Below are 26,920 nucleotides of genomic sequence, written 5' to 3'. Positions count from 1 at the left end.
TCCTGCTTTGTCTCGATACAGAATACATTTTTGAAAAATTACAACAACCGATAAAAATATTAACTTTACAAAAAAGACGGACATTGTTAGATCGATTGTTCTTAAGTAATCTGCTAATTAACAAAATAAATGGTCGTAATTTGTTATTCGTCATTGGTTCAAATATTCCAGGAATTTCTCCAATCACTTGCGCTATCACAACCTATGCCCACTACGGCAAATGCCCACAGTTAGATATGTTTCATTATCCAGACATAAAAAACCAATCTATTAAATTTTTTAGCGTTATATAAATTATTATTTTTTTACTACACTATTATTCAGAGCCAATTAAAATTCGTTAGCATATCGTTATTCTTGATTTAAAATTTCTCTTCATCTCTTAACATACATTCTTTCTTTCGATTATTTTTACTCGTGTTATATTCATTAGTAATAATCATATTAATATTTACAATATTTACAATCACATTCATACCATTGAAAGAGTCCAACGCAAATTTTTGAGGTGTATTAATTTTAGGCTTGGAATTCCTTTAGAAACATTAGATTATGATTTCTTATTACATTCATTGAAATTGCTTAAGTTAAGTGATAGAAGAAAAAATTTTGATCTTATATTTTTATACAAAATTATAAATTATCAGTTGGATAGCCCTGACACATTAATGTTGATTCAATTTCATGTACCTACCATTAGGTCCTCTAGTATGTATTATTGTGACAATTATACCACTGTCTCAGGACATAACTCGGTTATAAATAGATTGCACACACTTGGGACTTTTATGCTAAAATCGCAGATACTTTTGATATTCCCCTTGTAAAATATAAAGCTGCAATAATAACACATTTTAACGCCACTTATTTGAACGAGGTCACTACATAACAGGCTATTGTCATTGCTTCTTTCTTTACTGTTATTTTACTTGTTATGTTTTAACTAAATTGAATTCTTTAATTTTTCTCATCAAAATTTAGTACTGAACTATGTATATGTAAAAAAAATAAAATCAAAACTTTGTATGTAAATGGCACTTTTGCCGTAAATTCTGAATAAATAAATTAGTTAAGATAAAGAACCGTTCTCAAGCTAGGTGAAATTACTAAGATACATGTACACTTTAATAAGGGTATCTAATAACTTGTGTATCGCAATGTACTGTGCATGTAGAAAAAGACAAATAAATTACACTAAGCAACGTCAGCTAGTTACTTTAGACTCCAAAGTAAATATTCTGAGAAAACCAACACATTGTTCCTCTGCTGTAGAAACTTCCAGAAGTCGAAGTTGATCTCGCGTCTACATGAAAATGATAATAAACGAGGTCGCTATCTTTCAGAAAATAATTTACTGAAACTCTCGCTTGTCTTGGGAAAAAGTTTGTAGTAGGAGTCAATGTCTCGATATAGAAGTACATTAGGCCATTTTCATGAAAATTTTTAACTGTCTAAAAAATATAAGAATTGTTATATACGAGTACATTTTGCAAAAAATTATTATCCCTTGAATTCCATTTTTGAGAAATAATTATTCGAATTATCTATATTTAAACTTTTAATTAAAACTCTTTTACAAAGCAGACATTTTCATAATATTAATTAATCAAAAAATCTAATAAAAATCTTTACAGTTTAATTATTAATGATGAAAGTGTTGTAGGTGTATTTATGGAGAAAGTACAAAAGCGTGGAAACTAAATATGTACGATGTATGAATTTTGATTAAATATATTTTTTTTAAATTCCATAAATTTTGCTCGAATATCTAAATTTTACTTATCCTTTGTCTCAAAGAAAAATGTATTTCATAGAAATATTATTAAAACCAGTTAGTAAATACCATTATATACACAGCCTTACTAAAAAAATGGTGAAAATTTTATTAATTTGATATACGACCGTGTATGTGAAAACCTTAATAATTGAAACGTAAAATTGAAACTGCCATACATTAGTTTTTTTAATTTTAATTATTAACTTTAAAAAATACAGTTTTTACTATTAAGTCCCGTTAAACTGATTGACATCAGTTTGTAAACGGGTTCTTTTAAGAATTTTTTTTTTAAAATAAATATACAATTTTAACATATAAATATACATATAATTACATTAGTACAAAAAAATTCTTCCACATAACCAATTTTTTAATATAAATTTCCTTTGAGAGTCAATTCACAGCTTTTTATTGAGTTTGGTAACATGTTGTAAATTATTGGAACGAGATATTCTAGACTTCTTTGACCATATTTATTCAGGTATCTGGGAACTACAAGTCCATTGTTTGCAATTAGTCTTGTATGATGAACATGTGTCACTATTTTATTATGTTTAGATTGAGATGTATGCTGACTCGCAATTTTAAGCCACAATATAGCATAGCATAGCACAGAGGCGGGTATTGGTACCGCCGCCCCGGGAACCATTTATTAGATAACCAATACGCCTGTCATGGGTCACCTCAAGTGGTTTGCTGCGTTTGGTAACTTTTTCTGGGTATTGGGAAGAGAATGTTGGACTCTCAGGACAGCCTGACGTGTTTTTCGTCAGTCTCGCTATCCTTCCCTTATTTAAGGGGTTATTTAATACATAATTCCATCCTTAAAAGTGTATGTAAATGTTTCTCACTGTGTGTAAGTTGCATGAGTGCACTAATAATAATTTTACGGTGACAAGTGTATTATGACGATTTGTAAGAATAATTAATATTGTTCTATGTCAAGGGATAGTTAAAATACAGTGTCCAAAGTCCAAAGTCCGAGTCCTGCAAGTTGACAAATTACCAAACGTAGACATGCCATCGGCCGTCGCATTAATACACTCGTGCCCCTCGCCCACCATGCATCGATACTTCAACCCCCGCTGAAGCCACCACGCCACTATGCTCGACGATGTGGGCCACATGACCTATCCGTGCTTCGGTCACTGAATCGCCAAAGACCATCGCCCTTACAAGATTGCCCATAAATGAAAAAAATCATCTGGCGACTCCTGCACCCCCGCTGCATACCCCACGCCCTCGGAAGGATGAAATCGAACTGAAGCCGCGCTCTCTGTCTTGATAACAAACAATTATTCAATGATAAACTTATTAGCAATCTTCCGAACAGGCCTTCCATTGATATGCTTGGTGTAACTATAAGTGACCAGCTCAGGTACGGGGGCTCCATCGAAGCCAGAGTAAAGTTGGCCTCTCAGAAGCTGGGCGTACTGTACAGGGCCCGCAGATACTTTAATAGTACACAACTGCTCACCCTGTACAAATCGCAAGTGCGCCCTACTGTTGAATTTGAAATACCTGAAAAAAACCCTTGACTCTGTGCAGAAACGGGCGGTCCATTTGATAGATTCCCCAATCTTAACAAACGGACTGCAATCTTTAGAGCACAGGCGTAGGGTAGGTATGCTGTCCTTGTTCTATCGGTATTACAATGGAAGATGCTCTGAGGAACTAGCGTCATTGATCCCTTCGGCACCGGTGCGTAGTCGGGATACACGCCAAACGCGCGCCCAACATTTGTACACAGTTGACACTTGTCACATGAGAACGGGTCGCTTCTACGATTCGTTCTTAAGTTCAACAGCTCGGCTGTGGAACGAACTGCCGGCCTCTGTGTTTCCTCCCTCCTACAACATGGGACTCTTCAAGAACCATGTTCACTCCTTCCTCTCCACAAAAAGACCCTCCACACAGCATCCCCAAAGATGACATAGGCCCTGAGGGAAATTATTTTCTTCAGGGCCTCCTGTGTGGAGTAAATATAAAAAAATAAAAATAAAATTATTTCTTCATATGAAGCAGTTACTTTGTGATGTGACATTATAATTTAAAATTAAACAATAACTTTGTAAACATCACTTATAGGTAAATACTTAATGTCGACCGGGTTTCGCTACAACCGTAGCTTCATCAGGACAGTATAATACTGTATAATACAGTATAATACTGTATATAATGAAGCTACGGTTGTTGCGAAACCCGGTCGACATTAAGTATTTACCTATAAGTGATGTTTACAAAGTTATTGTTTAATTTTAAATGATAAACTTATTTTTGTTTTAGCGTTATGTTTCTTCATCTGGACATCTGGAACAGTTTTATTTTTTATTTATGTTAGTGCTTTATATCTAAATATCAGTATGTTATACTAGATAAGTAGTCCGTAGAAGAGAATAGCCGACACAGGTGTCGATGAGGCTCGCTATCCATCATATTGCCAGCCCTTCGGTGGTGCAAAGAGGAGGAAGGAACTTGAACAATGTCGAATTGGTACATGCAATATTAAAAGAGGAATGGAAAAAAAATGAATGAATTGTGTGATACAATGGTTAGCAAATTTTTGTACGTACTTTGTGTAACAGAGAGCATGTGCAAGGCTAAGCGCAAAGAGCGCAAAGCTGATGTCAGCGTAATAAGTAAGATTTAGAAAGGGACGCTTAGATAGTTTATTAGATCCACACAGGAGGCCTTGAGGAAAAAATCATCCGGGCCTATTTCATCTTTGGGGTTACTTTGTGGAAGGTCTGTTTAGGGAAAAGAAGGAGATGAAGTTCTGGGAAGAAAAAATCTATAGTAATCTGGGTGATCGATGAGTCCAAGAGTGACGGACGTATGAATCCGTCCCTCCCACTGTGCTACAAGGCGATGGGTCGAAAGAGTCCAGCTAGAGAGGTCAATAGGTCACCCTCAACCAGTCTTCACCGATCCAACCCGCCACACAACATGTGGGCAAACGCATCAGCCTCCAAAACCTAGACAAACTATACCTCATGAACCCAGGCACCCCTATTAAGTCACCAAACGTAGCGAACATTTTGTGTAACCTTTGACTGGGGTGTTGGTTATTCAATAAATGCTTTCTGGGGCGACGGCACCAATACCTGCCTACTAAATTACAATAATTATCTCAAAAATACAAATTGTAATAAGTTAAAACCAAAGGTTTTCGTTTTTCGAGTTCTATTTTTCCTCTGAAATAATTATACTTACTAATCTCTGGTATACCACAGGATCGAGAGTAGGTTGGTTATTTCGATTCCTAGTAGTAAAGTTTATCAAATGATAGTTTATCTCTTCTTCTCTTCTTCCATCCACAAGCTAAGGCTTTTAATGGAAGACCAGTAAAATTATAATATATTATGTTGTTTATTGCATTAATAAAAAAAAAAAAAAAAAAAAAAAAATAAGGCCTTTACTTTAATTAGAAAACACCGATTAACTAGTATGGTTAACGTTTCTGATTCTGGAAGATTTAATAGAAAAGCCCGTTTTTTTCCGCACTCGCTTTCTCATCAAATTGCTCAATCCGGAGCCGAAAAATTCCCTAGTCTCCGGAGAGATGGTTGAATGGTGGAATTCTACCTGATTCAATAACAATAACAATAAATCCCTCTCAAAGAAACAGAAAAAACTTATAATGAGCTCTTGAAATTTTTCTCGATCCTGTCCGGATCTTGTTTCTTTGAATTTCTGCTTCCTGGCCGGATTTCTCGTCATCCGACAAAACTCCAATAGTCCTCAGTTAGTCCCAAAGTTCGATTCTCCACAGTCCTTAGTTTGTCTCAAAAACATATGATGCAATAATCCACAACCGGATTGTCTGATTGTTGTCTTGATCTTCTTAGAGAATACATTTTTTTTTTCCAGTCAGTAGCCACGGAAACGAATAGCTCTGAGGATTCTCCTTAATCCTAAACGTTTAAAATTGTCAAAACTGCAAGTCACTTCATTGACTTTCGACTTCCGTGTCGAGCACAAATTACTGTTGACACACGTAAACCTAACATTCAACACGGATTAAAGTAAAACGGCTGCGCCAATTTTTATGTCTCTGCTTTACTTGGAGATTTCTGTGTTGGGAACTCTTTGATGAAGTAAAAGGTTCTTTTACAATAATTGTGTTTATTTACGTAACAATTAATAAGTCAGGATTTAGCTACACTGTTCATTACCCGAGGGTTGGTAATTCTCTGTTTCTAGAAGCTTGTTGTCTGTCAATAAAATCCCACAGGCAATTGTTATACTCTAGCGTCATCTGTCGGACTCTGAAGTAAGCTTTATGACTAGTGCCATCTATTGCTTGAATACCCAACTTATTACCATACATCACAGCAAGTATTTAGGTACCAGATTGGACGGGTTTCATAAAAAGTGTTTTCAAAACGTTTTTGCAAAATGGCAAAAAACACATAAAAATCACTCTAGTGGAATAAATGATTGTTGTTAATACACTAGCTGGATTGGAGATGGTGCAGCTACAGTGAGATTGAGAAAGGGACGCTTAGAAGGTTTATTAGATCCACACAGGAGGCCTTGAGGAAAAAAAACGTCAGGGCCTATTTCATCGTTGGGGATACTTTGTGCAGGGTCTTTTTAGGGAAAGGAAGGAGATGAAGTTCTAGGAAGAAAAAATGTACAGGGATTCTCGGGTCGATGTGACCAGGAGTGACGGACGTATGAATCCGTCCCTCCCACTGTGCTACAAGGAAATGCAAAGAGGTCTCGTCTGTCAGCATAATAAGTCAGAATGCAAGTTAACTCAGTGTTGCCACGTCACGATGTCACGTAGGGATGCTAATTATTTCATTCTTCAATGGGCTTCACCATAACCACAGTAATGTACGCCTGCAGTACCAAATTAGTACTTTTATTCGATGGGTATTTTTTGCTAAATGTTAACTCTTCTGTCATCGATAATAACGTATTTTACGACAGCGAGAAGAGATTTAAGGCGAAGCTTAATGCTAAATCACTATTTTTATTAAGCTTTATACCGAATTGGTGTACATCATGAATACCAAAAAATATGCTTTAGATAAATTGAAGATTTTCCTATCGTTTCACTTGAGTAGAATACAAATATAAAAATAATTTACTCAATAAAAAATATAAATGTAAACTTCGTAAAAAATATTAACTTTTTTGCTTTCTTATAAAATAAATTAGAAAATAAATAAAAACCAGTTTTGTGCTTAAAATCGAACGTTTCTAGACTTCGTTTGTCAAAAGATTGTAATGCCTATTTTCTTCAATATAAGGTATACAAGGAACACATTTTTTCTTGTAGCTTCCTCTTAAAGATACAAATATTTTCATTAAAAAAGCCTGATTGATGCCTGCCTTCGTCAAAAATACTTATTTTGGTTGTGTATCTGTAACTCCAATTCAGTGTTCTTTGGGATACGAATTTTGTTTGAACATTAGGTTTCAATTCAAAAATGCCTGTGTGAACAAATTCAGACAAACAATCAAGAATCTATCTATAATACAGTAATTTACAGAAAATTATTGGCTTTCTGACGGCCCCTATGGTCGAGGGGTAAACGTCTCGACTAGCAAGTTGAAAGTCACGGGCTTAAATCCCGCCGTACGCAAGAAAATGGAATTTGATTACTTTGTGTTTTTTTCATTAATTACTAATTTAAAATAATATAGAGGGGTAAGACTCTCGACTAGCTAGCTGAAGATCACGTGGTCAAATCCCGGCGTGCCAAAGTATAATTTTAATTTGATTAATTCACAAATTACTAATTAAAAATAATATATAAAGTAGTGCCCTGGTGTAAGACCACCATTCAAAATTGAAACGTTGCTTGTAATGGCTCTGACCGTGTTTTGTGACCAGATCTGAATAGCCAAGTACTTCTTCACCTGCCTCTTCCTTATCTACTTCCCCTCCACACTACCTTCACTCTCACAACATATCCCAATTGGAGATGCCATAGTCTCACAGGCTCCGGACGGTTGGGAGTAGTTGGGATTTAATAAAAAATCTATTTAAATAAACTGAAATTATAATATCCCGTGATTTTTCATAGGTTCTATAGTAACTGTAATTAAATTGCCAATGCAATAATTTTTAAACGGTAATAAAATAAATAAATATTTTGAAAATAAAAATTTAAATAGAAATGTTCCCCTTAACACGTCCACGTTTCAACCAAGACGAACAGACACCTCAGCACAGGTTTTCCTAGTGAGGTGTTTACGTAACATACAATATCACCTACACACAGTTTTACCTATATCAACCTGTTTTCTTTATTTTTTTATACCCTTTTTTCTGTATTAAAATATAAACCACTGTAATCATTTGTAAAATGTGTATTCAAGAATAGACATAAATAAATAAATGGATAAGACATTAAGTTTTCGAATAAATTAGATCGTTACTAAAAAACATAGGTATGTTTAATTACGCTTTAAGTAAAATTTTAGACCAACATCAGAAACGTTGATAAGCTAAACAAGAAAAAAGTAGATAAATGGATACAACCTATTCTTGTATATTTTTTATTACTCTTGTATAAAATAAAACTCGCAACTCTTTTCGTTTGTCAAAATTACCACATTGACAGAAAAAACATTTTTTAATTGCAAAATGAAATTATTCAATAACAAGCGAAAATAATTGAATAGAAAATGCCGCATTTGTGAGCCGAACCGGCGATGAAGCGATTTATTAAATAATGGGTCCTTTTGAAAGGCCCCCACTCCGTAATTGCATTTCAGGATGCCAGCTGTCGGGCAAGCATGAAATGGGAAATGTATTTTTTCGTTCAACCAGTAAACAATATTGTTATACTGCTTTTGATTATTTTGCGTCCATCGCCAAGATAAAAATAATGAAAAACTATTAATTTACTAAAAAAATTGTAAATTTTAAATACATTTATACACTCGTATGTTTGATATTTATACTATACTTGCGAAGACAGACACATGAAATATCACTGTTCATTACCTATAATTCCAATTTTTAAAAAGACAAATAGAATAATTTTCTGTTTAAAATTAAGATTTTATAGGTAGGTGACAATTAAATTCAAAGGAAAACCAAGTTCCATAGTTTATTGACCAGGGTTATGCAGGGCAGACACACAACCTCAATTAATTTTTGACCACTGGACCTTATTTGGCCAGATGTTTGCAATTTTTTAAGCACCCACAAGGTTACGCTGTCCATAATGTGGACGATTTGAAGTGACAATTAAAATAAATGGATATATTCTCTACACAATGCTCTAATAAAAACAGTTTTTTTCAGTTCAGTTTCGAAAAATACTTAATTGTCGTAGAAATCAAAATTCCGAGATGAGTGAGTTATTTATGTTCAATTTTATTAGGGACAAGCTGTTCAAGGTTATAAACGTCATTTTGATATTTAATCACTGGCGATGATAATATCAACAACTGTCAATGAAAATATGAAACAAACAAACTGTCTGTTTCATATATTGACGGTTTATAAGATTTGATGGAGCGTATAAATATATACCCTAGAAATATCTTAAAGAGGCCGGATTATATGAAGAATGAATAGCAAAATTTTGTCGGGATTGATAAAAATTAAGGAATGTAATGGGCTGGCAATAGTTGTCGGTAGTTTCCGGCCCGGTAAGACTAGAGAACCCGGATATTAGACTCAGTTGCGACTGTTAACTTTTCTTTATTTTATGCTTCTGTCTATTTTATTTTTTCAAGAATAGTTTTTTGGCAGGACCTGAAGAAAATAATTCCTCAGGGCCTTTGTGATTTATCGGTAACATGAAGAAGTAAGATTCTATGAAGAACTAGGACATGGGATTCCAGTCAGTACAGATTGTTTGAAAATACCCGCATTTAAATAACCTTCCTATGGCTCATACTTTAACCAGTCCAACGATGAAGCTCAACCGGATGGCGATATAGTTCCCTTGTGTATACAGGACCTACACTGTGTGTATAGGATCGCCCTAGCGTGATAGGGGAGACCGGGGACAATAGTACCAAGGGTCAGTAGTACCAAGGCGAATAACTCCCTAACTATAATAGGTACGTATACTATGTGTCGTCAGGCAATAGCCCTCACACTTGCGGACCATCGTCAGTAGCAGGGGGGTATAACTCCGACACTTTTTTGGTTTTTTGATGACGTCAGTTCCAGACTATCCAATGAAAAGCCGTCCTGGTTTGATCTCTCACTCTCTCCCGTGTAACAGAGAGAGAGAGGCTACGCTCCATTTCCCCCGGAAACAATGTGACCAATGTGACGCCATTATTGCGTCATGGTTGCGTCCTTCTGACAGATTCAGATTGTTTGCGTGAGTGGTTTATGTTGTTTGCTTTCGTGAATTCATGAGTTGTTGTTGTTTGAAAATGTCTAAAATTATGAAGCTGTGTTGTGTGTACAGACAGACAGACCACTCGTCATAAATACCCAAAATACGGAAGTTACAAAAGTACAAAAGAAACAAAAATGCCAAATGGATCCCTTCGAAGATGCGCACTGCTGACTTTAAATCTACCCGGCATTGGTAGTTATGCAGATTTAAGACAGTATCGGACCCGTTATGACGAAAATACAGGTGTGAATATCCCTTTGTCTTCAGTGTTCCATGTAATGTGTAACTTAATTTCACCTAAGAATTGAATTTATTTAGACCCCATCCGCTTTCCACCAGGACGGTGTGATGTCATAAAAGACCATAATTACTTTCAATATGATATGTTTAGTTCACGAACTTTGGTTAACCCGATAAATATGTTTATTTCAGAGCTTGATAACATCTTACCGCGTACCAGCAGTGTGGTTCCTTCTGCCAAAAAGATCATGGAGGATTACAAAGGTAAACATCTGTTCTATGTTACTTGTTATCCAATATGCAGATCTTTTCTTCCTTTCCTTTGACCACTAAGATCATTTTGTTTTCAGACATCAGTGTTCCTGTTCCTGTGGGACCCAGCGGCAGTAATTCCGCCGCTACACGGAAACAATGCTCCCCTGCGTAAGAATGTTTATAGATTTTTGTACACATTTAAGATTTATTTTGTGCTCATGAATTCTGTAAGCATATTGTTTTTTGAATAACTTCATGACTAAATCCTCAAATTGAAATATTTAATAATTTAAAACAATATTAGCGAGTCAAATGAATATTTAAATCAGAAAAAGATTTAGTCGCAGACTTGGTACAAATTTAAGATGTGTTTTGTGTTCATGTTTTCTGTATTCATATTGTTTTTTGAATAACTTCATGACTAAATCCTCAAATTGAAATGTTTAATAATTTAAAACAATATTAGCGAGTCAAATGAATATTTAAATCAGAAAAAGATTTAGTCGCAGACTTGGTACAAATTTAAGATGTGTTTTGTGCTCATGTTTTCTGTATTCATATTATTTTTTGAATAACTTCATAACTAAATCCTCAAATTGAAATATTTAATAATTTAAAACAATATTAGCGAGTCAAATGAATATTTAAATCAGAAAAAGATTTAGTCGCAGACTTGGTACAAATTTAAGATGTGTTTTGTGCTTATAAATTTATTTGTTTCTTTCTGTTATCTTACTGAAATAAAATAAAAAATACTTTATAACATGTAACAAAGTTTTTCATTTTTCTGATAAACAGAGAAATGTTAACATTCAATGCTGTCGTAGAAAAGCACAATCATTGTTTGAAAATGTTTTTCCTTAGTGGAATTCAAATTTCAAGTAATTTTGGTTATTTTACGACGGCCTCGGGACGACAGATTTTCAACTTACAAAGCGCCGTCCTGAGAAAATGTGCCGTAAGGAAAGATACCTTATAGCTCATTTTCGCAGGACCGCACTTTGTGAGTTAGAGCCTTGTCGTCCTGAGAGAATCTGTTAACATTTCTAAAATTTATTTTTAAAATAATATTTTAGGCTGATTAATAGCACAATATTATCTACCCTAGGTGCCTACCTAGGGAAGATCATATTGTCTATGGCCGCGCTTTTTTTTTTGTTTCCTCTACTTTGCTGAGTGGTTTGTTTATGCCTCAATTCTGGATGTGACGTCATCAGTGGACAAAATTTCTCCCTACTAAAGGCCGAAGTTATCAATCTAGTGATTGGTTTATTTATGGTCAGTAGCCCGCGGTACATAGCAGAACCCGAACGTTCGCAATTGGAAAAAAAAATTTGAGCCCTAAAAGTAAGTTTTTTCGATTGCATTCATTCTCTAATATTACAATTACTATGTCCTGTTTGTTAGTATTTTGCTATATACTTATTTCTTTTGATAATTGAGTTTATTTTAGGAAGGGTTTTGAAGCGTTCGTGAGTAGGAATTAACCCCTCGGGGATGGTTGTACCGATTTTTTCGGGGACGATTGTACCGGTACCATTAACCCCGTGATACAACTAACCCCTAGGTTTTTTTAAAGATTCTGTGCGCACAGCACCCAAGTCATTAACTCAAGTACATATCCGTCCGTCATACTTTCAATGTCCAAACCCTTTTCACTTTATGTATTTATGTTTATGTTGATTAAATCAGTTTGTATTTATGTTTATGTTGAGATCAGCCGGTTTTTTGTTCGAGTGTTGTTGTTCGGTGAGATTAAAATATTGAAAGATACAGACTTTCCGTGTAAACTAACCAAACATAAAACAAACGTTTTGACTCCTGCGTGAGATCAGCCTGTTCTTTGTTCGAGTGTTGTTGTTTGGTGAGACTAAAATATACACTCTCATCAGTTATTTGAATTATAAAATAGTTTTGTTTGTGAGTATTTTTGAAGTGTAATTCCTTGGAGACTACACTGGATTACCAAGCATGCTATCGGGGTGACACAAAAATGAATCATCACTGTCCCCGCGTAGCCTGCTGAACGTTCAATGGATGCTGATTAATTAAGAATTGCCTCACGCACTCCTTCCCACGAATATCTACCCGGAGTTAACTCATACGGATTTCTCGGGGACCTGTCGTCCTGCTCACCGCTGGCGAACTCTCCAAACACCTTCAGCATGACAACATGATCAAGGTTCTTCAATGCTTTCATACATTCTGCCTCCTTGCCTTGGCCCCATCATAGCCCTTGTGATTGACAAGGGTCCATGCTCATCAGACGTGACAGTAAATATAAAATGGAAGGTGGCACTCACCGTCGATATCTGTTGCTTCGCATCTCCACACCTGGCCAAAAGCGCCTTCTCCGAGGATATCAAACACCTTCAGATGATGGCGAGGGAATTCCCACCTGTCTGGGGGTGGTTTTATCTCTGCCACCCCAGCTGAGATCTGTTTGAAAAAAAACACTCGTTAATTTTTTACAAGTGAAGTACCTACAACCAAAACAAATGCGTCGAACTGAAGGACATTAACAATATCAGATTTTATTTAATTTGAAAATACTTATGGGTCACGAATTTTTGAAAATACATATTATGGGTCTCTTTTAAGGAAACATAAAGAATACTTCATAAACTACGTTAACAAATGTGCCATTGACTCAGTACCTTTTTGTTCTAGACCATTTTGCACGTGATCAAGAGACCGATTGACCGACCGACAATTTTAGTGCAAGTAAAAACTTGCACTTGCCTATAATTGTATATTGCCATTCCACTTGTATTTCTTAATCTTGAGGCTCAAAGGGCTTATATTTGGATCACGAAAAACGCCCACAAGGCACTTGTAGTGTTATTCTTTATTCTGTGCTTGTGACAGTTCTGCTAGTTCAGTTATAAATTATATATACTTGTAGTAAATAACTGTAGAAAACAAATATTAAAATCCGTGGTTATGACCATATATAAACTATGATTATAATTGTATCTTTCACACATCGAAAACATTGTTAATCTAACTCTCTCGTGGTTGAAGATAATAGAAATTTCCTTTTCAACTCAAATTTCCCCTTCCTTAATTATTCATATTCTGTATTTGGAATTCCAGAAAATATGAAGGGATATTATTATTTAGTCATGCGTGGCTCTTTGCATGTTGATTCACAAATAAAGGGGCACGTCTCATCAAACAAAGCTTCACGTGTTTTTCTTAATTTCACGATGGAACATCACGCCTGTCTGTGTCTCATGTGTATTGGCTACTAGGGTGGACTGTCAAACCTTTTCTGTGAATTTGGATGCGTCAGGGTTTCAATAGTTGTGCATTTGTTTCAATTTTCTTAACAACCACAACCTGAAAATACATAAAATGTATAAGTTCGACCAATTACTTCGTGCGGCAGTCCATAGTGTCAGGTTCTCATCCAGGCATCGTGGGAGCAATTCCCTGCAGGCCCTGTAGGTTTGACTTAATTGATCAAACAACACATTATGTAGTAGAATACATTAAAATATTCTCTGGTATCCTTAAGATAATTGATTTCTTTTCAGATTTTTTTTAGCTTAAATATGAACGCATTTTGAGCAGCAGGCGGTTACGGATTCCCAACACAGACGTAGAAAATGTGTTTTAAGGATATAGTTATATTGTTTGTTACTAACAACTTGGAATTGAATATGTTTAACGATAAAAAAATATAACTCAAAATCACAACTTTTATATTCGAGTACCAAAATCACTTTTGTAGCTAATGGTAATGTTATAATCTAAATAGTCATACTGAACTTTGTCCACCCTAAGAAAAAATAGACAAAATCAAAATCCCTACACTTACCTAAAGGGCCTACCCTCAAGTTTACTTCCTGCTGTCAATCTCCTGTCAGCATCCTGTCTATCTCCTGTCTGCCTACGCCAGGATGTTTTAATTTCCCGAAGGAACCACAACAGAAACCACGCAAGTTTTTACTTTTAAGTCAAATGCATCAAATTACCATAAAATAATTGTATCGGTGATTCCCTGTCTAAAGTTTATGTTTTCCTCTGTTACAATCTGTAGTAAGCGTTCGAAAGGGAGAAGAAGAATACCGAATTCTGAATATGGTTTGAAAATAGAAGAAGAATACTGAATACTGAATATGGTTTGAAAGGGAGATACGTAAATACGAATGTGAGAGGGAGCGCGATAATATAAGAAAACGATTTCAATAAATATGCATAGGTAAGCGACTGTTATGAACATTATCTTCTTAATATATAAAAATCACATTTCTCTGTGTTCGTACACGCTAATCTCCGAAACCGCCCAACCGATTTCAATGAAATTTAGTTAATGTATATGGTTGTTCCAGCTTGATAGACATGATAGTTTTGAATCCGATAGGTAGCGCTGTTGTCGAGTTTTTTTTTTCAGATTTCTCATCCAAAAAAATACATAACAACCACAAATTTTAACTTCCCTATGTAGAAGGCATTCTGTGACAGGACGACGTCTGCCCGGGCTTACTAGTATATATATATATATATACCAAAGTAATAAAATATATATATATATATATAAAAATGTAGTACAATTTTTTTTTAAGAAATTTAAATGTTCAAGGAAGTTGTGCTATGTTTCGGTAGAAATTTAAAATGCGAGGTCTTAACGGACAGAATCAATTGTTAATTATTGGGTAAAATCCCGAATAACAAATTTAGAAACAATTTGTTTATGTTCAGTTTTCAAAATATTTTATGACAAAATGCAAATAACTTAACCGAACCTCATAGAACGTCACATAAGGAACTAAAGAAGCGCCATTTTTTAAAAGAATAATAAAAAGGAAGTATACTACTTGAAAATATGTTATTGAATTATTATTATTTTTTTTAATAATACATGTATATAATGATTTTGTCTGGACATAGATCACCATGCATCTAGTAAAAATACCACTAGTAAATTAGTAAATACCTATCATTGAAATATCTCACATACCCAATTACAAAAAAATCGATATGCCCATAAAGGTTTTGATCCATAATATTACTAGGTCCAGAATAAATGAGCTAACTTCTTTACTTACTTCATATTTGGACCGTAAATTTAAATACGAGTAACAATAGAGCTTTTATTTGCACGTTCATTTAATGCTTCTATTTTATCGGCTGCACGCTTTGTAGAAAACACAAAACCTCTTCAGACAAGCAAACCGCTTCAACAATGGCTTACCTAACACAAAAATCACCGTCATTATAATGCAAATCTTACTCGGGAACAGATAAAAGAATTATTGATTGAATACTAGTTTTACTGAGGTGGAATAAATCGGTTAGCCGAGCCAATATCATTGAAATTCAAATGCATTATTTAGCTGTCAGCGAGTTACAGGCAAAGTAAATCGAAGTATTACCATTTGGTATTCGCTGTCTGGACGCGGAAGTTAGACGCCTAAAGGTATTTAAACGCCTTTCCCCGACAGAATGGATGCAATTTTAACAATCATTGTTTTTGTAAGTTTAGTGCTTTACCGAAAAACGTGTTTCTGAAATACTAAGTTAATGATTTCCGTCAGTTGAAAAGGCTCATAGGACGAATAATCAAAATGTGACGGGTAAATATTTTATTGAAGTTTGTTCTTATCTCATTTCAGAATTGAAACTCTAGCAAAGTACGGTTCCATGATAACTCAACACAGTGACAATTCAACACACTCTTAAAAAGTGATATAAAGTCATTAGAAACGATGAAAAATTTTTTTTTAACCTAATCTAACCTAATTAACCCAGTTAATAAAGTTTTTGTTACATCACTTTCCATGACTTTACATAACTTTTTAAATATGTGATGAATTATCATTGTGATGATTTATCCATTCACCCAAAGTACAAATCAAGTGAAGGGAGATAGTGTGAGATGGGACAGAAAAGATTTAAAAGGGGTTAAAAAATAATATGGGTATTGGGTCACTAAAAAATTGCCAATCCACTCAAGTGATTGGTGTCATATATATGCATGTACAACATTATATAATAAATACCATTTCTCAAAATATTAATATAAAAACATATATAAGTGCTTACTTAAACCACCTAGGTTCTAAGAATTTGGCACGTTATGGCAAGCGATCGCTCAAAACGTTTTTGCAAACTTGGCATGATAAGCCAAAAATTCATTTGAAATAGACTCACCACTCGAGTTGTAAGTCTATTTCAAACGACATTTAACGACCATATTCCACCAGAGCACGTTGGAAATATATTTTACTTGTGGAACGAGGATCGAATACATACATTATTATATTATTGTAATTTCGTCGTAGATATAAAAATCTTACCGAAACACAACGGATATTGTTAAAAGAAAGAAGTTGAAAGAAGAGGGACATTAATGCTACATTAGTTAAGCCAACATAGGGATTTAAACCTACGTCTTCTGGATACGGATACCGGCCTCTGTGTTCTGCCGGCCTCTGTGTTTCCTCCCTCCTACAACATGGGACTCTTCAAGACCCATGTTCACTCCTTCCTCTCCACAAAAAGACCCTCCACACAGCATCCCCAAAGATGACATAGGCCCTGAGGGAAATTATTTTCTTCAGGGCCTCCTGTGTGGAGTTAATATTAAAAAAAAAAAATTAAAAAAATACGGAACGAGGAACCTTGCCTCTTTGCCACGGTGGTCATTTAAACTATTGTTTTGTTTGTATAAATGAGAACAGCACTTTTATAGTAAAAACAACATATTTGATCAATTGTCTTATCCGACGCAATTGTAGAATTAGCAACGTAGTGTAAAAATTCAATAAGAAAGTTTACCAACATTAACCACATTTTTGTTTAGACGTTTTTAGACACCTTCATCTAAAGTATCAAATAAGCCATGTTTGTGTCCAACTTCCGAACATAAACAAGGTCGAAAAGGAAGAAAATAATAAATATTCACTAATTCTTTAATGTGGTTTATTTAAATGAAACTTAAGGTGGATTTAAAATAAACTATTATCATGGCGGTGTCCCTGCAATATTAGCATTATGTAAAAAGTTTTCGCTTTGTAATGTGCTTTCTATATTTAAAGTATCCGTGGATAATACGATGCCAAGCTTTTAGCAACTTTATTCCAAACGAATCAAATATTCTGAAAGCTTCCCCTTACACGTAATATCCACTTGGATGCGATTGATTTCCTGAAATTCGTCCAGCTTTTCCGGAGTGCCGGGAGCACGATATTTTGCTCAAAGAAAAATATCAAAAGCTCTGCTAACACTCAGGTAATTCTCTATTTGCGAGTTGAATCTGATCTATCAATTGAATGTACTATGTAAAACTAAAATGGAAAAAAGATTAAGAAATATTCTGTTTTCAAAAAGTGATCTCATGACAGAATTAAGATTTTATGTTCTTCTTTTTATCAAATAAAAAACTAGTCGTTTAAAACTAACTGTTAATAGTATCACTCACAGAAACAAAGAGATTAAAAAAGCAACGACTTCAATATCTATCAAGATCAAATTGGGATTAAATATGATATATATCTATTGGTTCTCGGTGTTTCTCGGTGTTTCTTATAAACCCCAGGTGTAACAGAAATAGAATTTGAGCTCTCCGTAGCAAAACCATTATCATTTTTAGACATAAAAAGTTCTTGATAAATGTTAAATAATCATTTCAAAGTTTTAGTGCTACAATTATTTTTTTTAAAGTACGAAATATATACTTCCTAACGTGTACCTGTACTTATTTGGGGATTAGGAAAAATTTATCCATCAGTCCTAATTTCCAGATGTTCACATTTTTAACACAGTCATAAGAGGTTTTACCAAATATATCTACGCCTCATTTCACACATAATTGATTAACTTGCTCGTGCCATGTCTTTCACGGGCTTCTCCAACTTCTTCTGCCATTCACTTATACGTTCCATTCTTAACCTCGTCCATTACGCTAACAGCCTTGCAAGAATTTTCCGGATCGAGGAAGTTTTATATTACATAATAATATCAACCCAAATTAGTCTTATCTTGAACGCTTATTCATAAAAGATTTTTTGGCACTTGCTCGGCTCCGACTAAAACGTTGTTTAGCTTAACGCAAATTACGCTATGCGCATAACGCATTTGGGCGTGGCCTACACGTTTTATATTTTGAGGTGTCACATTACGCTATAATCTTCCTCGGGAGTGGTGGTCAGATCAATTGGAGAGCTGCCGCGGAAGATCATTTATGTTTATGTTATCTCTCACCTTGATAGGTGACAGCCGCGTAATTACGGCGCTCAATAAATTGTTTGTCACGTCGCCATGCCCCAACCTAAACACATCATCTTCCAGATGTGACAGGTTTGTATGGGATTGTATGGCGAGCAATATAGAGATATATAAAACGCTTTGAGCTTATAGCATAATCTGTCACCCCCATTAAGCCGATCCAAAAGGGAGTACTGAATGGAATAAATCCGTTCACTGAATTCATACGAATATAGAATAGTTTGTTATTCTTATTTTTATCGGGGCGATTACCCATGCTAAAAATAATTCAAATCTATTGATAACATTTTTTTTATATCCGAGATGATAAAAAATTGATGATTCCCATTGTTCTATCGAAAAATTTATTGCAATTTTTTTTCCTTCCCAAGACTTTTTCTTTTTTCTTTCCTTCAAAAGACAACATCTACAAAGGGAAATTATTTCATCTTGGCCTTCTGTATGGAGCTTGTGTAAAGTGCCTTTATAGCTACGTGATACACAGGTACTTAATTAATTATGAAATAGGTAGAAAAGTCATTTTTCTGGTGTTCATAAGATATTTATACATTCAGGGCAATTAGTAACATTTGGCCCCGGGAGAAATAATATTTTACCTTTGTTTTATATTCAATTATTAATATTTTTGATTTTATTATCCTCTCTTAAGTCTCTTCTAGAAGTGGACATTATTCTAAAAGCCCAAAAGCATAATTTTTATAAGATATGTATAAAATAAACAGATGCTTAATGGCAATAAAATACTCGTAATCTGGCTTAAATTTGAATGTAAAATACTCTAAATAAAGGAGCGTCGTACCAAATAACAATAATAATTAATGGATTACTTCTGTAGCGCCGTTTTATGCCCAAATTATAATAATCAACTATTTAAAAAAAAACCTTGTTAATGGATAAGGGATTATAAATTTAAATGTATAAAGGGTTTAAGGGGCTAGCGACTAAAGACATGACAATAACATGATTGGATAAAAAAAAATCAACTTTATGTAAATGAAGCCCTGACGCCATATTACGAAAATATTTTATGAAATACTAAAATAAGGGCAAAAGAGAAAAATTTCAAATACATCTGGTTCAAAAACAGAAAATTACTGCCACAAATATCTGAAGACTCACTTAAAATTGAAATGAAAAATCAAAATCACCTTGAAAATAAAAAGAAATACAGTGTGTGGCAAGCCTACGCACGACGAAAGTGAAACTTTTAGTATTCTTCTCTCTCTCTTTTCATTTCATATTATTATTATTCAGAATGCTGTACATTATAGTTTTAAAAAGCATAAATTTATTTATAGGCGTGTTGTTAACAAATGAACGTTTAACTAGATTCCTAATATTGACATATTTATAAGTACCATGTGATAAAAAAAAATTAAAAGTTATAAAAATATGGGATTCGAACCCGGGTCCTGCATAACGAGTGTCGAACGCTCTGCCTCTAGACCGCGAGGAGAGGTATCTCGCGCGACGAGAACCGCGTATACAACGTGTACTCCTCAATCGACTTGTCCCGCGCTTATTTTTATAACGGAGTTTGTATATGATATTATATTACGATACAAAATTCGCTTCCTTCAATCGATCGTTTCAAACAGAATTAGAAGGTTCGATCGCAAAAATTCTAAAAATAAATTACTCAATAAAAATATATAAATGTGCATTTTTGACAACAATCGTGTAGATATCTTCTTATATGTATGCCTGACAAAGTCGCAGCACGAGAGCATTTTATCACTTTTCCTCGTATTGAAAAAATCACGAAAAGAAAAAAAAATTTACTAAAGCAGGGATCGAACCTCGGTTCTTCACGACGAGAGTCGGGCGCTCTGCCTCTAGACCGCGAAGCTGAGTTTGGAGAGTGGCCTAAACTAGGTATATAATATTAGCTAGGCTCCTTTAGCGAAATGATCACGGTTTTTCGTGACGGTCATGAGTCGGTTTTACTCCGGTCCTCGAAAATGCATAACTTGCGTAAAGAAGTTTCACTTCAATTATGTAAACAACCCATCTACAATATAATATACACATTTACCAGAAATGGATCCTTTAGCTGATATCGAATTTGATAACCCTTCTCCCGATGAAATCACAACCTCAATAACGCCTGAAATTAATGACTTCATAAAAAACAAACATTATAAATACTCCACCAAAATATACGAAGCATCAACAAAAATTTTATATAGCTGACGGTGATGCTACAGGATAGCATGAAGATGGTATAGACATCATCATACTCACAGAGTGTTGTATAAACACAGAAAGTTATCACCAAATCACCTGGACAACTTTAAGGTTTATAACTCCACGTAACAAATGTATCTGCCTTCTGTACACTACATCATGATAAAAACAAACAATGCAGACGGTACCGCTATTCACCATTCCAATATTACTTACCACTTCACACTACTACTCAGTATTCAACTTCAAACACACACAAACATATATTAAAAACACATCTGCTAAAAATAAAATTAATATAAGCAAGTTAAAGGATTTATTAAAATTGATAGATTGGGATGAAGTACATAAAATTTATGATTTTCAAGATTGCTGGAATTCATTTACAAACACTGTCCAAAGAAATATTCAAAAATGCTCTGAACCGTTCACAATACAAACTCCACACAAATGTACAATCAAAAACGAAAAAGATCTTTCCTTACTAAATCTTTATAAGCATTTTAGAAACATGTGCTATAAAATTCTAAAATTTACAACAGGTAACTACTAAATACAAACAACAGAATCAAAAATGTAATAAAAACCATAAGCTTGTTTGGAAAATTATTAAGGAAGACTAACAACAATAAAAGCAGTGATATATCCGAACTTGATACACCAAAGCAAAAATAAAATATGAATGAAAAACCAAAGGAAATCGTTCAATTTGTGAACGAATATTTCTCCAACGGAGGTTCTAGTTTAGCCAAAAAAATCATAAAAACTCTTTGTACTAATAATGAGAATAACAACGCACTTCCTAATAATATCTGATTTAAATTAAATACAATCTCGGCAGATTACATTAATAGCATTATAGATTCAATGAAATCAACACTTGCTTCAAGATCAGATGGCATTTCAATGAGAATAATTAAATCAACCAGGGATGAACTACTCCAACCACTTCTGTACCTTGCGAACAGGTGTATCATGGATGGTATCTTTCCTGCAACGCTTAAAATAGGTTATGTTATACCAATCTCTGAAACCGGCAATAAAACAGATATAAATAACTATAGACCAGAAACAATATTGAATAGTCTTTCAAAAATAGTAGAAAAAGTTATTAAGTATCAGCTTTCTCAATATTTCTAAACAAACCTCATACTTTCGGAAAATCAATACGGCTTTATAAAAAATATGGGAACTTCCGATACCATCGCCTCTGTTGTAAATATTTTAAAACATAGCCTTGATAACGGTAATAAGTAACGTACAAAAAAACTCTACCAAATTTATTATTTAAAATTCACACAACTTGTTCAGTGTGATCTTAGAACGGAGAACCCCATTAAGGCCACATTCTTTTCAACAAATGTAAAAAAAAAAAAATAATTTAAAAAAAATCAATTGAAGAAAGTGTGAACCGTGTGAAATAGGTTATTTAAAACGAAAAACTTGAGGCCTAATAGAAAGTCGTGTAAAACTACGCCCTTAATAATACATCTGTGGAAGATTATTACATACATTATTTTATTCCAACCCTTCAAGATAAATACATCAAAAATTCTTCAGTGCGTCATTTCACACAATCTTAACGCGATAAAACTGATGTATTCAAACTTTTATAAGCCAAGCTTTCTTTGCACATGAATAACTTAAAAAAAAAAATTAACTTATCTATAATGAGAATTCCATGTGTTCATCTACCCAAAATTTGTCAGAAATACAGACATATCGATCTTCTCGTACCTTCTTTCCAACTTGTTCATAAACCTTCGTTTTAACTTAATTCGTAGCTGCAATTATTATTTTATTGAATATTGTCTAAGGAACTATTTTTAGGAAGGAACCAGACACGAAATTGTATTTTAATAATATTTATCTTTTTCCCCATATTTACATTGTTTGTTCTTTATTTAAGTAAATACATATATATATATATATTTTTTTTTTTTTTTTTTTTTTTTTAATTTTTATTTCAGATCTCGGGGAGGGTGGTGCAATCCCACGAGCTCTATATTATACATAGAACATATATAAAGTAAATATAAAGAAATATTGTAAGATAATACATACACAATAAACGAAAACAAAAGACCGTAATAATAATGCAAATTAGTTATGGTTTCAGTAGCATTCCGTTTCCTTTATTAAAGTCAATATTGGGTGTGGTTTCAGTAGCATTCTCCCATTCCTTTATTAAATTTCATATTGGGTGTGTTTTCAGTAGCATTCTCGCATTTCTTTATTAAACTTCATATTTTCAATGGCATTCTCCGATTCCATTTTCCAAACAAAATGTTTTTCCTAAACACATGTTCAATCAAAATCTTGTACAATATTTGAAGATCCGATTCCTTTATTTGAGTCTATATTGGGTGTTGTTTCAGTAGCATTATCCTTTTCCAAATTAGTTGTGGTTTTACTAGCATTCTCCCATTCCTTTGTTTAGTCCATATTGGGTGTGGTTTCAATAGCATTCTCCGATTCCATTTTCCAAACTAAATTTTCTTCCTTAAGGACGGGTTGTTTCGGAGAATTTGAACAATTCTTCAAATTTCAAAGTTAATTTTCAGGTTCTGTGAAAGATTTTTTCAAGTTCTGTTTTTATTTCAGTTCTGTCAAGCAACTAACCTATGCTGATATAATAACAGAACTTGAATAGGACTTTCACAGAACCCGGAAATCAACATTGAAATTTGATGAATTGTTCAAATCCTCCGAAACAACCCGTCCTAACACATTTACAATAAAACTCTTGTACTATATTTGAAACTTCCTAGTAATGTTTTACCTAGTTTGAATATATGTATAAATCCAATTGGTTTATTTTCCATCAAAGTCTAAAATCATAAGTCCAAGACTGTTTTGCTTCGCTTGGAAATACGCTTTGCTTTTCAATCCGTTTATGAAGAGAAATTTTGTGGAAATTGGATTTGATATTTTCGTTTCGTGAAATGTAATTAGGTAGCTTTATGTTTTGTGATAAAAAAATCAACAGTGAGGAAACTCTGGCTTATGAAAAAAACCTGTTATCCTTTCCCATGAAATCAAAATAAAATATTAGGGAAACTTAATTCCGGAAAGATTGGTAGAGGATTTTAGAAATAGTTTTATAAAAAAACTTCCTACTTATCTGTTACTCTACGAGTACTTTGAAAATCACTCAGCATTAAGCAGCATTTGAAACCAACATTTTAATTATATATTAAATTATTTTGTGTGAGAATTGACATTAACTCGATTGTGTACATGTACACACTTAAGCCAAATGGCGGATATCGACACAAATGTTATTGGTTATATTTATTTTTATGTTATATAACTAATATAATGTTAAGAGGAACGGCTGTGATGCCTTTTTCATATAAAACTGAAATTTTGTATTTGAGGCAAAAATACCCAATCAAACTGAATAATTTATTTTTAATCATTGAATACAAGATTAGTGGGTTCATATCCAGATGCGACCGAATCTTTTTCTGTTTCAAATTTTCGTTTAAGCCAACATCAACTGTGAACATCACACGTGTACCAGTGCACCGGGGATCAATGCTGCTAGCTCCTTAGAGCAGGCTCTATTAAAATACCCGTAGAACAGTCTCAGAATGCCCACATTCATACATTACAGATGGAAATTGGCCTGTTAACCAAGGATTGTTAATCAGACGGACCGCCCTACTTTGAACAGAATCAAGTAGCAAATAATTATAAGAAATAATTAGTCGCCTGAAATATCAATACAAATTGAAAATATCTCCCGAGTAAAAATAAATGCCGCCAACGGGAATTGAACCAATACCTTCTGATGTCGGGTCAGGTGCTCTGAACCACTGAGCTATGTCGGCTTATTTCCAAACTCGCCAAATAATTCAATATGTACTAGTACCTCAATCAACAATTACTGCTTATTATATATATTTTTTTCAACATTAGTTTATCATAAAAAAATAAGAATCAAGTAGGTTTACATCAAGTATTGTGGAGGCTCCAACCCAAAAGTGGCTCCTAAATTTAATTGTTGGGCCTACTTGAGATTTGTATAAGGCACCAGCTGGTAACTATTGAATAACCTGCTAGAACCTATATAAGTCGCTCAGTTTCTTGGAAGCCAGATTTACTCGGGCTCCCATAAAGACCCGACACTAGAGCCGGTCTGATATACTTACACCATGAATTTCAATGGAATCTTTATTGGGGAGGGGCTTCCGCCAAATTCAAACTCATAAATTTATTCCAAAAAAAAAACAAATATTTTTTCAATAAAATTGTATTTTAACTTTATTTATTTGTGTTATACATTAAAAATTAAGGCCATTAAAGAATTCGTTTTTTAATAATTTTAGAGGCAATTTCTTTGTGAGTTTATAATAATTAAATAATTTGGATTTACTTTGTATGTATTTAAATTACAAGCTATCTTTTCGTTAACACATTAACACCGTGGTTAATGCTACTTGGCTTCATCCATAGAATCACCTCTGACTCCAATAATATTATCACATTAAAAACTCTTTACTATTCGTTAGTTCGCCCTAATCTAGAATATGCCTGCTTTATTTGGTTTTCATTCTATGATGTTCAAATTAATCATATCGAATCCGTACAGCATCGCTTCTTAAGGGGAATTGTTAGAGGTTAGGACTAGAAAGAAGCGATTACTTATACGATGAACTTGAAGTAAAATTAAATTTTTCTTCCTTAAAAAAACGTTAAAAGGATCTCATCTGCTATTTTAAAATTGTTAACAGTATAATTGACTCACCTACTTTGTTGCAACTCATCCCTTTCAATATCCCTTCCCATAGACTCAAAAATAATCATTTGCTTTTCCTCAATCAACACTCCACACATGATGGATACCATTCACCAATGTCCGGGTGTCGGAATGGCCAGACATGCCAACTCAAATCAGGAGCTTGAATTATCTGATGTAAGCCTAAATGATTTTTGTCAACACAAGTAATACTTTGCATTGTTATGGCTGAAGTCGTGAACTTCTATTTTTGTCAAAGCAACTTTTATTGTAAAATTTCTTTTTGCATTAACTTTTTCATGATAATTGAATATATGCATATATATATATATTACAAATTACTTATTTACGTTTGAACACAAATTTGTCGCATGCAAATTATAATTTTTACATAAAAATACGCATTTTTTTGGAGTTTTACTTTTATTTTATTATATTGACACACCAATAAGATTATTTATTTTATTAACTCTCAAAAAATGCCAAACTTCCCTCTAAGATCAAGCAAAATTGAATTCTTTGAAAAGCTAGAGTTTTTTTTTTAAATTACGTGAAATGCACAACTGCTCTTAACCGTCTAGACGCCAGTGAGACTATGGCATCCTCCATTGTGGTATGTTGTGAGACTGATGGTAGTGGAAAGGGAAAGAAGATGCGAATAGGAAGGTTGGGAAGTAGAGTAAGCATGCATAATTGAAAACACAAGTAAATAAAGTAGCACAAATCCATACGTATTTCCTATACCTTTTGAATTAAAAAAAATATATTAAGTTCGGTTGTGTATTTTTGGCTTCAAATCCATATTCAAGTTTTAAAAAATACAAATAAAACATTTATGTGACCAGTTATTTGCTTATTTTACCTAAAGCAATGATAACGATAAAAGCCATGATGGAAGCAGCAAAAAATGATTGTTAGTAATGATACGCATTGATGAAAAGTTTTAGAGTATGTAATTGTAATTGATTCCAATCTTGGGGTCCGAACCTGAGTATTAGCAGTTGCAGTCCTCCCTTGGGTCTCGTATCGATTGGAGAAGGCTCTAGGAACCCTCCATCCCTGGATAGCCAGCCTGGGAGCGTCTTGCAGGACTATACCTCCGGTGGGGTCCTTGCTCTGCAAAGGACATCCAAAATCAGCGTCTTGATCCCCAAA

At 33.9% G+C, this 26,920-nt stretch overlaps 1 protein-coding gene across 1 annotated transcript in view; it reads right to left on the bottom strand.

Annotated features, from left to right (window-relative positions):
* Cad96Ca (tyrosine kinase receptor Cad96Ca) overlaps positions 1-26,920 on the bottom strand; it is a 228,342-nt gene that overhangs the window by 50,140 nt on the left and 151,282 nt on the right. Inside the window, exons 4-5 of the mRNA XM_089632444.1 lie at positions 26,753-26,881; positions 12,903-13,038 (exon numbers count right to left, since the gene is read on the bottom strand). Of these exons, the coding sequence (XP_089488570.1) occupies positions 12,903-13,038; positions 26,753-26,881 (265 nt within the window). The remainder of the gene's footprint in view (positions 1-12,902; positions 13,039-26,752; positions 26,882-26,920) is intronic.

The sequence above is a fragment of the Hesperophylax consimilis genome, chromosome 6 (genome assembly GCF_061612785.1).
Source record: "Hesperophylax consimilis isolate HC1 chromosome 6, BYU_Hcon_1.0, whole genome shotgun sequence".
In the NCBI taxonomy this organism is placed as follows: Eukaryota; Metazoa; Arthropoda; class Insecta; order Trichoptera; family Limnephilidae; genus Hesperophylax; species Hesperophylax consimilis.
This window is presented reverse-complemented; position numbering and strand designations above follow the sequence as displayed.